At 34.0% G+C, this 11,942-nt stretch overlaps 2 protein-coding genes across 4 annotated transcripts; both read left to right on the forward strand.

Annotated features, from left to right (window-relative positions):
- Positions 1-1,769: 1,769 nt before the first annotated feature.
- Positions 1,770-7,891, forward strand: LOC111393493 (meiosis-specific protein ASY1-like). The gene is made up of 22 exons (XM_023019044.1): positions 1,770-1,957; positions 2,036-2,092; positions 2,930-3,026; positions 3,117-3,185; positions 3,280-3,372; positions 3,690-3,813; positions 3,917-3,986; positions 4,073-4,114; positions 4,630-4,758; positions 4,842-4,952; positions 5,086-5,128; positions 5,223-5,264; positions 5,352-5,476; positions 5,591-5,603; positions 5,705-5,781; positions 5,856-5,945; positions 6,416-6,566; positions 6,833-6,912; positions 6,992-7,043; positions 7,143-7,309; positions 7,394-7,531; positions 7,632-7,891. The coding sequence occupies exons 2-22, from the start codon at positions 2,036-2,038 to the stop codon at positions 7,683-7,685; spliced, it is 1,824 nt and encodes a 607-aa protein (XP_022874812.1). The 5' UTR covers positions 1,770-1,957; the 3' UTR covers positions 7,686-7,891.
- Positions 7,892-9,138: 1,247 nt separating this feature from the next.
- On the forward strand, positions 9,139-11,942 carry LOC111393502 (REF/SRPP-like protein At1g67360). Of its 3 annotated transcripts, XM_023019074.1 has the most exons (4): positions 9,171-9,253; positions 9,358-9,585; positions 11,177-11,548; positions 11,621-11,938. In XM_023019074.1, the coding sequence occupies exons 1-4, from the start codon at positions 9,239-9,241 to the stop codon at positions 11,699-11,701; spliced, it is 696 nt and encodes a 231-aa protein (XP_022874842.1). In that variant the 5' UTR covers positions 9,171-9,238; the 3' UTR covers positions 11,702-11,938. The 3 variants fall into 3 exon arrangements, with proteins under 3 accessions (XP_022874833.1, XP_022874842.1, XP_022874825.1); XM_023019065.1 differs by having other exon boundaries at positions 9,139-9,253; positions 9,367-9,585; positions 11,177-11,942; XM_023019057.1 differs by having other exon boundaries at positions 11,177-11,942.

Consider the following 11,942-nt stretch of genomic DNA (forward strand, 5'->3'; position numbering starts at 1 on the left):
ACAATTGTTGCCGGATTTCTGTGACAACCTTTTAAACCAATACAGGGGGCGACGACGGAGGGCCCAGTGCATGTACAATAATTGAAACACGTTTGGTGGGGATATGAAGTATTGGGAAATGTGTAGCAAATCAATTCATTTGACTTTTCAATATGTGGAAGCTGCCAAATTCCTACATTTGTGACAAAGGCTAAAGTTGGAAACTTAGGATTTTTAAATTCAAATCAAATGATAAAATATTGGTGTAGGTCCCACATTGATTTGATGGAAAAAATGCATTTTTAGATAAAAATGGGGACCAAACATACACTTAATAGAAAAACTCGAAGTCTCGAATTAAAAATTAAAAATCAAAAGGTTTTGTCATCCACCCAATAAATAAAAACTTTAACCTAACATAGTCATATGAAAATTATACAAAAGAACAAGAAAAGACATCGCTCGAGACTAAGAAACTTGAGAAGAGTTTGAAAACTTCAATTTCATCGCTTGAAACTCGACACCGAATGATGCAATTTTGCTTCTTAAATGTAAAAACATCTCTTTTCTTGCTCTTTATGTTGAAATTCGGCTCCTCAATGTTTTGGACGTGTTATCTTATCTATAGGATGTCAAGAAGATTGCTTACCAAAATCAAATAAGCAAAGAATGATTTTTTTTTCCCGTTTCACACTAGGGAGTGCACCTAGTGTAACCTATGGCACGCTTTGCTAGTTTGGCAGTGGCTGAGGCGCACACCATGCCTTGCCTGCAAGCGAGGGCGTGCGCTTTGGTTAGTATTTTGCAAACTTGGCCCTTGTAACTTTCTCCAAGGTCTTGTTTTGTCATTCTTCACTTCTTTTTGCTCATTTCGCTTATTTTCTTGTTTGATTGAGTTCTTGCAATCTTGAGTCTTCATTCCTCGTTCTGAGTCAACATTGCAATTTGGTCATTGAATTTTCTCCAAGGTCTTGTTTTCCCTTCTTCACTTCTTTTTGCTTTTTTGGCTTATTTTCTTGTCTGCTCGAGTTCTTTTAATCTCGAGCCTTTGTTCCTCCTTTTGAGTCAACATTTGTTATTTGCATTTTAGCCAAACTTTAGATATGATTTACTTTAGCCACTTTTTCGCTTGTTTTCTCCAATTTCACCACAATCTTCGATGTTTACCTACTAGGTCATATTCATAAAAAGTTAAGCCATATTTCAAATAATTAATCAACAGTTATTCTTATTTAACAGTCCACTTATATTAATCTTTGATTTCAATTATATAAATTAAAGTTGAATAGCTCAATTGAGAAGTTACTAAAAATTCAATGACCAAAAATGAATTAACTTTACTCCTGTCTGCTCAATAAATTAAACCCTCGTTTAACAATCTTTCTTTCAAAATTCTTTTTTTTCTTACACTCATTTTCAATTATACATTCTCACAATAAATATTTTGTATGTAAATTCAAAATTTTTTTCTACTTTTAATTACACATTCTCCAAAAAATCACTATTTCAAAATTTATTTTCCTAAAAAAAAGAAAAACTCTATAATAGTTGTTAAACATGGGCTCAAGTTGGATGAATTAACCACGGTAAAAAATATTGACCCTGCTAACTTTTGAAATAGAGTTAAGTCCCCGTTTGTCCACATTAAATTAATTTTTTTTTATTTTTTTCACTTCCGTTTTCAGTCACACATTTTTTTCATAAAATAATATTATATTTAAATAGGTTTTTTTTTTTTTTTTTCAATCACTTGTAAAAATATTATTGCACCCATTAAAATTTAAAATAATGGGGGAGAACGGAGCTAAATCCACCTAGACGTAGCGATTAGCAAACCGGAAACGCTTCACACGTCCCGCCAGATCATTTCACCCCTTTTATTTTCAAATTTCATAACAGACTATCAACAAATTATTCGTTCATCTCTCCTCTTCGTAGTTTCCGTTCTCTCTCAAATTCAAAAAGTTGAGCTGAGAAGGTTTGAAAATTTCACGTTATTTACCATTTTCTCTTAGCTTTTAACGATTTTACTGAGTTTTCTGTCTAAATCCTACAGATGCTAGCACAAACGGTAAAGGAATCCGAGATCACAGAGCAGGATTCGCTTCTACTAGTAAATCAGTTCAACTATCTTCGTAATCATTGTTAATGTAGCTTTGATGTGATCGTTAATTTGTATTTGTTTCTGTGTGTCTACAAGTAAAATCACCGATACGAATTCAATCAGCATCTGTCGAGTCTTTGGTTTTCAACTTATTGATTTCTAATAGATAACAATTTTTTATTAGTTATTACCTAGCGTTAATATTTCTAAAATAATTACACTATTATTCATTTGCGGTTTTTTTTATCTTATTGATTAGTATTCTCGTACTCAGTATCGTTTATTTTTACTTGACGTCATTATATTTTGATATTAATCTATTGATGATTGTTTTGCGGGTGATGTTGGAATTTGACTGTCATCAACTGAATTTCATGTATGTGATTTACTATTTTCCAGATTTATCAAATCGTGCGATTCTATCTTGGACACGATATGAAATCTAGTTTTTTTTTTTTTTTTTTTTTTTTCCACAGCTTAATACAGAGTTGAATGTGATCTAAAATCTATTACTAAATTATTGCGGTTTCTGCGTACTCAATATAAACTTAAAATACTGCGAATAATTGCATGATTTGCCTAAGTAGACTTCTGACAGCATCGGATTCTCATGAACAACTGATGAAATAAGAGCTGAAGATTAGCATTATTCTGCAGATATTCATGAGTTTAAGCTGTCTGTTTCAACCTTTTTCACTTGAAAATGAGCGTCACTTCAATCTTTTACCTAATTCCTGTGCAGGAATCAAATTATGCTATCATCAGTACAAATTTCTGAATTTATTTCTGTTACAATTTTTTTACACCTTATCACCCAATTATCTCGTATTGATTGTATTTATACAGACGAGGAATCTGCTTCGCATTGCTATATTCAACATTAGTTACATCAGAGGTCTATTCCCTGAGAAGTATTTCAATGATAAATCTGTTCCAGCCTTGGGTCTGTTGTCTCTATGTCAATGTTTTGTATTTTTTTGGACTCAGATATCAGCTTTTGAATTGGATCTATTGATCTTCTTATATTTAACAGAGATGAAGATTAAAAAGCTTATGCCTATGGATGCTGAGTCGCGCAGATTAATTGACTGGATGGAGAAAGGCTTGCTATCATATTCATAATAAGATGAACTTCTCAATCAGAATTTTCTTTCCTCTCCCTCTGTGACTTTTGCCTGTCATTTCTCTATTCTTAGGTGTATATGATGCTTTACAGAAGAAGTATTTGAGAACAGTCCTGTTCTGTATCTGTGAAACAGTGGATGGACCAATGATCGAGGAATATGCATGTAAGTGTAAACGATTGTAATAGAGTGTAGCGCTATGATAGTGTTTCCTCTACCCTAGGGCCCTACCCATTATTTGGTAATTACATGGAATGCAATGTTTGAAAGTCATTAGCTTTTGGAAAACAAAATATATCTGACTATTTGAGAGCTTCCTGAGACAATGTTTGTTGTACCACCAACTTCGAAAAGTTCTTTGTTAGTTGTATGGAATTTTATTTGGATATTATAGTCACTTTGCATGTAGTGTTGTAGCATATGCCTTTGGGTCTGCATTCTACGAAGTAAAAGTTAATAGTGATATGGTATTTCTATTACAGTTTCCTTCAGTTACTCGAATACTGATAGTCAAGAGGTGTCGATGAACATCAATCGCAAGGGAACGAAGAAGGGAGTGACATTCGACTGTAACTCCAAAACAGAAATAACTCCCAGTCAAATGCGGTAGATAAATCCATACAACTTTATCTAGATTTTATGATGTCTAATGTTGGTTGGATTTCCAAATGAAACCAAATACTGTGTTTGGGGCGACCGTTGCTTTCAGGAGTTCTGCTTGTAAAATGGTCCGCACATTGATTCAGCTAATGAGAACTTTGGATAAGATGCCAGAGGAGGTAACACTTCTAAAAACAGAGAATCTTGCTTTTGATACTTCTGGTTTGTTGACAATGCTTTACTCACAGTGCACTAATCTTTCCAGCGCACTATACTGATGAAGCTACTTTATTACGATGATGTCACGGTATGGCTTTCACTTAAGCTGTCTGATTTATTTCATTTACTTAGATATCTAAATTGGAAACTAATGCAATATATAAGATCTGACTTTAATAATATCGCAAGTTCAAATAATTAAATATAAAACATAGCCTCTTTTTCTTTTAACTTCTGCAGTTTTGTGTTATTTGAAAGAACTCACCATAATCCTTTAAAATCCAACCCATTAGAAATGTGGTCTGCATAAATTTTAATCTGCTGCAATAGAAAATGCTAGGTTGTTTTTTGTGAGAACCCGTCGAAGGATTGCTGTGATTATTGTAAGCTCTTGTGTCATGATATATGCATTGTAGCTTTCTGTTGACGATTTCATGACTTAGGAAAGTGAATAAGTGCAGAGCATTGAGTATTCTCTATAATTGTACAACAATTACTTTCTGGATTTGGGGTTGTAACACTTTCAGTTAGTCAAATTCTGCATTATCTTCTTTTCAATAATCAGTAAATAACATTAAGGCAACTTGCTTCCCATTGTTGCAGCCTGTGGATTACGAGCCTCCCTTCTTCAGAGGCTGTATAGAAGAGGAAGCTCATCATCCATGGACTAGAAGTCCCTTGAAAATGGAGGTTGGCAATGTCAACAGCAAGCACTTTGTATTGGCTCTAAGGGTAGGGGATGAATTTACAGGTACTGCAAGATGCTTATGTCTTTATTCAAATGTGATCAACTTTTGTTCCTGTGTTCTGTTCAGGTTAAGAGTGTGCTTGATCCTTGTGAGGATGAGAACGAAGACTATCATGATGATGTAAGCTTGGGTGCTGATTCTCCCAAAAGAGATGTAATTAGTGAATCTGATAGTGAGGTAATTCTTTAACACTTCTAAATATGAATCTTAATCACTTTGCATATTTGTAAATACTCGTAATTAATTTTTTTCTAGGATCAAATTTTCTTGAACATAATAAAATCTTATGAAAATTAACTTCATATTTCAGTTCAGTAATTCAGATAATGATCAATACATAGTGGCTCCAGTTGGTACTGCACATGACCTTTTCTTGTCTCCTTATAGCAATTTATTGCTACTATTTTTCTCAAGTCGTAACAATTCCTGTCATTTTTCTTTCCATAGACCAGAAACAGAGTCGTAAAGATAACAACACAGTTTATGAAGGTATCAGTCTAGCTGCACTAACCATTTAAGGGAGTTCTTTACTGATGACCTTAGAAGATCCTGATGTACATTTCTTTTTCGATGCAGATGACACTCAGGACCCAGAAGAAGATGTACAACAGTTGGGGCGTGTAAAGGAGTGGATCAGATCTTATTACCTTGATACTGTCAAGTTCACTGATGTGCTTTCTAATTTCCCTGACATCTCAGTGGTAAAGAGTTATTATGCAGTTGTCCCTTGCTGATAAAAATTGGTTCCTTATAAAGTTCAATTAAATCTTTACTGCATTTAAGTTGTGACTAATGTTGCAATTTAACGGTTGCAGGTTCTGATAGAAGGTAAATGGACATTTTTCGGGTTAAAACTGATAAAAACAAGATCCTAATGCTCTATTTTTTAGCCGTTTTGAACAATTTGGAATTGTTTCTACTGGTACCAGAAATTATGGACAAGCTGGTTAAAGAATGTGTTGTTACTAAAGCTGGTGCAGATAGTTATGACATTAACAAGCAAAAGGTTTGCTGAGATTTTTCCTGCTTTTTATTATACTATTAATTATGATCTTTTCCTAAACAAATTTTACAACTCAGAAATTCGACTATGAATTTGATGCTGTGAAAGAAGAAATGGAAGGTCGGACAGTGGCCAATGATATGGGTGCAGATCACATGTACATGAAGGTAAATACATGAAGGTAAATATTTTCGAGTAATGATATATGTACAAAGTGGGGATGATCTCCATGTGATATGGCATTCGATGATAAGATGAATAGAGTGGGTCTCAAATTCAAACAGCTTTATCATTTCCCCCCACATCACCCGTCACATCACACAGTATGATCCTCACTTTGAACAAATAGAATTGTTCAATCTTTTCTCTACCATTTCAAGATTCAGGTCCTAGGTAATTCGTGCTTAGAAGTTAGCACTATCTACAACCACCTTGTCCTGATTTAAAATTTCACTCGAATACAGTATCCTTTTTGCTTGTATATCCCGACTCTGTGTCTATCCCGTTATTCCCTTTTCTATGGTTGAGTTCATTTTAATACCTGATAGCTGTTCGGTGGCATCTTATAATCAAAGAATTTCAGATTCCTCAGAATTTCTTTGCGTAGCGTATTTATAACTGTGGCTCTTGGACTCAGGCTTTATATCATGCCCTTTCAATGAACTACATATCGGTGGCAAAACTTCAGAGCAAGCTTGAGGGTGAAGCAAACCTTAATATTGCACGCAAGCTAATAGATAAAATGACTCGGGACGGCTTTCTTGAGGCCAAGAGCAACCGCAGACTAGGTAAATATATCCAGACTCCACGTGATGAAGATTCAATTATTGAAGCCGTTTGGCTCCCATTAAATTAAATTTCATTTTTCTCTCCCCTATTTTCAATCACATAATCTTCCATAAAATAATATTACGCAAAAACTTTTCCTTCTTTTTCCAAACTACTCATTCTCCAAAAAAAAAAAAAAAAAAAAAACTATTCCACCCATTTTAATTTGAAAAAATGGAGGCCAAACAGGGCCTAAGTTGAGATTTTCATTTTATGTTTGTCACAGGCAAGCGTGTAATCCACTCTGATCTTACTAAGAAAAAGCTGATGGAAGTCAAGAAGGCCCTAATGGACATGGAAGACATGGTATTGTTCATTCTGATTCTATTAACTACTTAAACAATCAAGATAATATTTGATGGATTCTTATGTTGAAATTAATTAGGATCTGGATGCAAACGAATCAGTTAACAAGTTCAACAATCTACCGACTAAAGGTGTTGAATCTGATTATCTTCTTCCTATTGCATCAATTCATAGTCAGTCTCAAAGTTATATTATTATATTTGAAACTTGAGATCATTGTGGCTATTCAGGGAACAACCACAAGGACTTATCCACCTGCGGTGTCCTTCACTCAATTGGATCAGATCTCACCCGCACACGAGGCAGACCTGATGGACTCCAAAATGACTCTATAAGAAGTGAGCAGACTGTCTCGAGGAAAAGAGAGCTCGGAAACACTCCTACAAGCAGAGCCAAGGTAAGTCCAGTGATTTTGATCGTATCTTAGTAAAAAATTCTCCATAAATTCTGTATTATAAAGTCGTATTATGGCGTTCTTCAGCCAGTAACTTCGAGGGAAAGCTTTGTACCCGGGATTGAAGATGGTAGAGCTAATGGGCACGACAATGCCCGGGAGGAGACGGACACAGTTATGTGCAGCAGGTCTACTCAAGAAAAGTGTGCTAGAAAAGCTAGCACGGTATGCTCCTAATTCTTCGTCCCAACTTGATTTAATTGTAACTTGACATGGTACGTAAGAAAAGCATAGATATATATGTATAATGTTTTCGTATTTTCAGGTTAAAGAGCCCATCCTCCAGTACATAAAGCGCCAGAAATCTCAAGCTGTCTGAAAATTCTCGTTTGATGCTACTGGTTTCCCTTTCTTAGCCATTTTATTTTTATTCTGCAATCTGTTGGCACCTAAACCAATCTGTAATGATAGTGACGCATCGTACTTGAATAATTTCCCTAACGACGATACTGTATTCATTGGATAGCCTTGCGAAAGTATGTGCATAATCTAAAAATCGACCGAAATAGGTATACTTAACTGATATATGGCCAGTTGTTTAATAAAGTAAACATTTGAGTTGAATTTGTATTGCTTTTAGTTTTTGCCTTTTTAGTCTAAAAAATAGCTTTTAGAAACTGACAAAGGGAAATGCTAGACAAATGCCAAAACTGCAATAACACCAAAGTCAGGAAACGAACAACTGGAGGAATGTAATTAAGTGATAAATATTCCCAATCTTAACACTAGAAACTTAATTCATGTTTGCCTAATTTTATAAGCTACTTCTTTTTCATGTAACTTAAAAATAATCTTCTTTTGAAATGATATAAAATCTAAACTTAGTTTAGAAGTCATATTTTGATTCGTATGTTTTTTGAGATATCATAATAAAGAGCTTTTCCTTTTGAGAAATCTATTATAATGGAAAGTTGATGAATTGATCCAACTATTGTCTTGTTTTTAATATTATGTTGAGAATTACTTCGCGTATTGCTTAACGTGAAATAAATATTGAAAATTTTATCAGTCTTTTGGTGTTAAAGTAACTTACCATTTTTACCATTTTAAATTTTGATTAAAACTCGGCTATGTATGATACACCATTTTTTTTCCATGGAAAATAGAAAATGAATTCCATTTTCCACTTTTTGCTTGTTTGATTAAAAATTTTCTTGACAATTGAAATTCTTGCTTTGCCTCACACGGTTACCATTTCTTGGTTTTCGTAACACTTTGTTGATTATTATTATTTTTTATTTTTTTGTTTTTATTTTGGCAATGGAAACAAATTCTAGAAATAATTATAAAAGATGATATATTTTAAATTGACAATTTTCATGTAAAACAAAGTCAAACGAACACAAAAAATAGATGTTTTTGGTTTTCTTGGATTTATTATTATTATTATTATTATTATTATTATTATTATTAAATTTTTTTTTTTTTTGCAATGGAGACAAATTTTAGGAACAATTGTAAAAAATAATATCTTTTAAATTGACAATTTTCATTAAAACCAAAGCTAAACGAACACCGAAAGACGCTTTTATTTCAATATTTTTCAGGTGAAAAATTATACTAATCAAGCACTATTAATTGACAATTCTCACTAAAATAAGTTTTAGACAATTCAATTTCCGAAAATTCGTTATCTTTCTATCCAAATTTCAGACCATGAGATTTTATTTATTCGAAAACGAACTTATTCCAGAAACCTCTAGTGTCCCCAAACGTCTCTTTGAGTCGCAGTCAACTAAAGCCCTCTAACAATACGACACGTGGCACCCTCCTCATTATAAATGACGGAGCACACATACGGTAAAAATCCGCTTCATTTTCCACCTTCAAACGCTCACAGAAAGTATCAAAAAATCGTCGCTCGAAGAAATCATGTCTTACACTGAGGTAATTAAGAATTATTCTTATGTTTATTGACGAAATTTAATTCATTTTTTATTAATTACTGATTTGTTATACTGTGCTTTGTTCCTTGGTTATCTATATGTGAGGGGACTCAGGGGGGTGAGATGCAATTGAAGCACCTACAGTTTGTGAGGATTATCGCGATCAATACTGCGGTGATTGTATCAAATCTCTATGATTACGCCAAGCAGAATTCTGGTCCTCTTAAATCTGCTGTTGAAACTGTGGAAAACGCCGTCACAGCTGTTGTTTGCCCCGTTTATGAGAAATTTAGAGGCTTTCCTGGTGATCTACTTGTTTTCCTTGATAAGAAGGTAAATCAAGTTTTCTATTTTATTGTACTTGTTTTGAACGGTATTAAATTATATTATATATTGGTTTGAAATTCTGTTGCCAAGCTTCTGAATTCGTTGATTTTGATGATATGTGAATGTTATTAGGATCCATTGATTTGCTTATATCTGACCGGGAAATGGTTTAAATATTTCAAGTGTTCTTTAATGGAATGGGAAACGATTCTTGAATTCAGGAAGCTAAATATATTCGCATATTTTAACAAGTAGACTGTTTGAATTGCAGGAAGGATTCATAACATTTACATGTTATCATATTTATGTCTTAATTTTTTTGCCTCATATTTTTATTTTAAAATTAAAATAAATTGTTCTCTCTCCAAAATTTTCTTTAGCATATAGTAAAAATATTCATTTTTCCATTGTATTTTTAAATAAACAAAAATAATGGTAATGCAAAAATGCAATTAAATATTGGAGTTTGCTACTTGTACATCTCCATTGACAGAAAAGGTGATTGATGAAATTTCCAAGTTTCTACTTTTTATTTTATTCACGCAAAATCCACATCAACAAGAGAGATTTCATTTGTCATCAGTTCTATACCGCAGGATGTACAAGGAAAGCTAAGTTCAAAATATTTAACTCTCATTTTAAAGCACTATAACAATATTTTTGGTCGAAAACCATGAGATATTTTTCTAATCAATAAAATGTAAAATATAAGAATGTGATGGAGAAAAAAAATCAAGAATATAAGTGTGATGATGAATTAAAGTTAATGATCTTTAATATAATTAAAATGTGGCGTGAATATAACTGCCCATTTAGAAATGAAAGCACTAAATAATGTACAAGTTACTACAGGAAGTGAATATATTTCGATCTTGCATTTTCTTTTGTTTTTGTTCCGTTTTTTCTCCTTGCGTTCTTCAATTTGTAGGCCCTCCATTCAAGAGTTCGTTCCCACGTATAGAGTAAATGCATTTGAACTTGTTGAAAGGCCGTGGTAGCAAGACTGCTGCTTCTAACAATAACCAATGAATTTGCACCCTGGGGGGTGTGCCGGGGGGGGGGGGATACCATCTTGCATGAGTTCGACCTATTTTATAATATTACTATGGCTTGTTTCAAGGTGTATTTTTTTAACGGGCTCGCTTGGTAGGGCTTTTGAGAAGTCAAAAGTTGTTTTGATGTTAAGAAACTGTTTTTGAGCATGTTTAAATAACTTTTTGAAAGTGTTTTGTTTGATTAGAAGAACTTTTAAAGGAAGTTGATCTCGTGAAATTTTATTAAAAAGTTATTCTACAAGAAGCAGAAGTAAAAGGGAAGTCGTGCCAAACTTGTACAATAGACCGTTTTAAGAAGGAATATTAAGTTAGAATTTTGTCCATTATGTAGTCTTGTGCTATTAAGTATTGCATACCAAACATTTACTTGATATTGTTTTAAGTTCAAAGGTATGGGTTGTTCTTAGTCGTCGGTAGTTTGACGTACTTGTTTTGGATGCTTGATATTTTTCCATATGTCGGGTCATTTTATGGATTGCTCTATTCAAATAGACTTGCCTCGTTACTTTCCACATCCTAATGTAATTCATTTCTTATGCAAGTTGGATGAAGGAACTTACAAATTTGACGAGTATGCGCCACCTTTGGCCAAGAAGGTAGTGAGCAAAACCCAATCTCTTGTCAAGAAGGCATCTCAAATAGCCTATGATTTAGCAGAGGAGACTAAGGTTGGTGGCCCAGGTGCTGCCCTTTCCCTTGCTGGGACGATGTCCAAGCATTTTGCCATGAGCCACTTGGCCATTGTGTGGTACAAAGTTGACCATTATCCAGCCTTGCATGGATTGACAGAAATGGCTGTTCTGACAGCTGCGTACTTCTCCGAGAAGTACAACAAATTGGTTAAGGACTTGACGGCAAAAGGTTATAGTGTATTTGGCTATCTACCATTAGTTCCTATTGAAGAAATGGCCAATGCGTATAAGAAGGTAGAGACAGCCGCAGCTAAGAAGGAAGATGCTAGTAGCTCGAGTGAAGAAATGGCCAAGGCGTATAAGAAGGTAGAGACAGCCGCAGCTAAGAAGGAAGATGCTAGTAGCTCGAGTGAAAGTGAATTAGACAAGGAATAGAGTAGAAGAGGCATATTATGTTTATTGTGTAGTGTGCTTTGCTATGTATCAGTGTGTGATGGGCCTTTCTTGGCCTCTTCGTAAAAATGTGAATTGGAAGTAAGTGGCTTTTAAAATTGTAACATGCTTGGTATGCTATACTGAGTATTGCTAAATCGTCAAACTTGTATATAGTCTTATGTGGTTAATATAACCCACAGAATTGATCTTCTATTCACAGTGTGCAGAAATCTTTGATGCC

This window comes from Olea europaea, chromosome 1 (assembly GCF_002742605.1).
Source record: "Olea europaea var. sylvestris chromosome 1, O_europaea_v1, whole genome shotgun sequence".
Taxonomy (NCBI): Eukaryota; Viridiplantae; Streptophyta; class Magnoliopsida; order Lamiales; family Oleaceae; genus Olea; species Olea europaea.

Excerpts from the sequence above, each read along its gene's own strand:
- LOC111393493 (XM_023019044.1), top strand. The coding sequence starts at position 2,036 with ATGCTAGCACAAACGGTAAAGGAATCCGAGATCACAGAGCAGGATTCG. Across the intron at positions 3,814-3,916 it reads ATAACTCCCAGTCAAATGCG|GAGTTCTGCTTGTAAAATGG; the intron begins GTAGATAAATCC and ends CGTTGCTTTCAG. Across the intron at positions 4,953-5,085 it reads TTAGTGAATCTGATAGTGAG|TTCAGTAATTCAGATAATGA; the intron begins GTAATTCTTTAA and ends TTCATATTTCAG.
- LOC111393502 (XM_023019057.1), top strand. Across the intron at positions 9,586-11,176 it reads TTGTTTTCCTTGATAAGAAG|TTGGATGAAGGAACTTACAA; the intron begins GTAAATCAAGTT and ends TTCTTATGCAAG.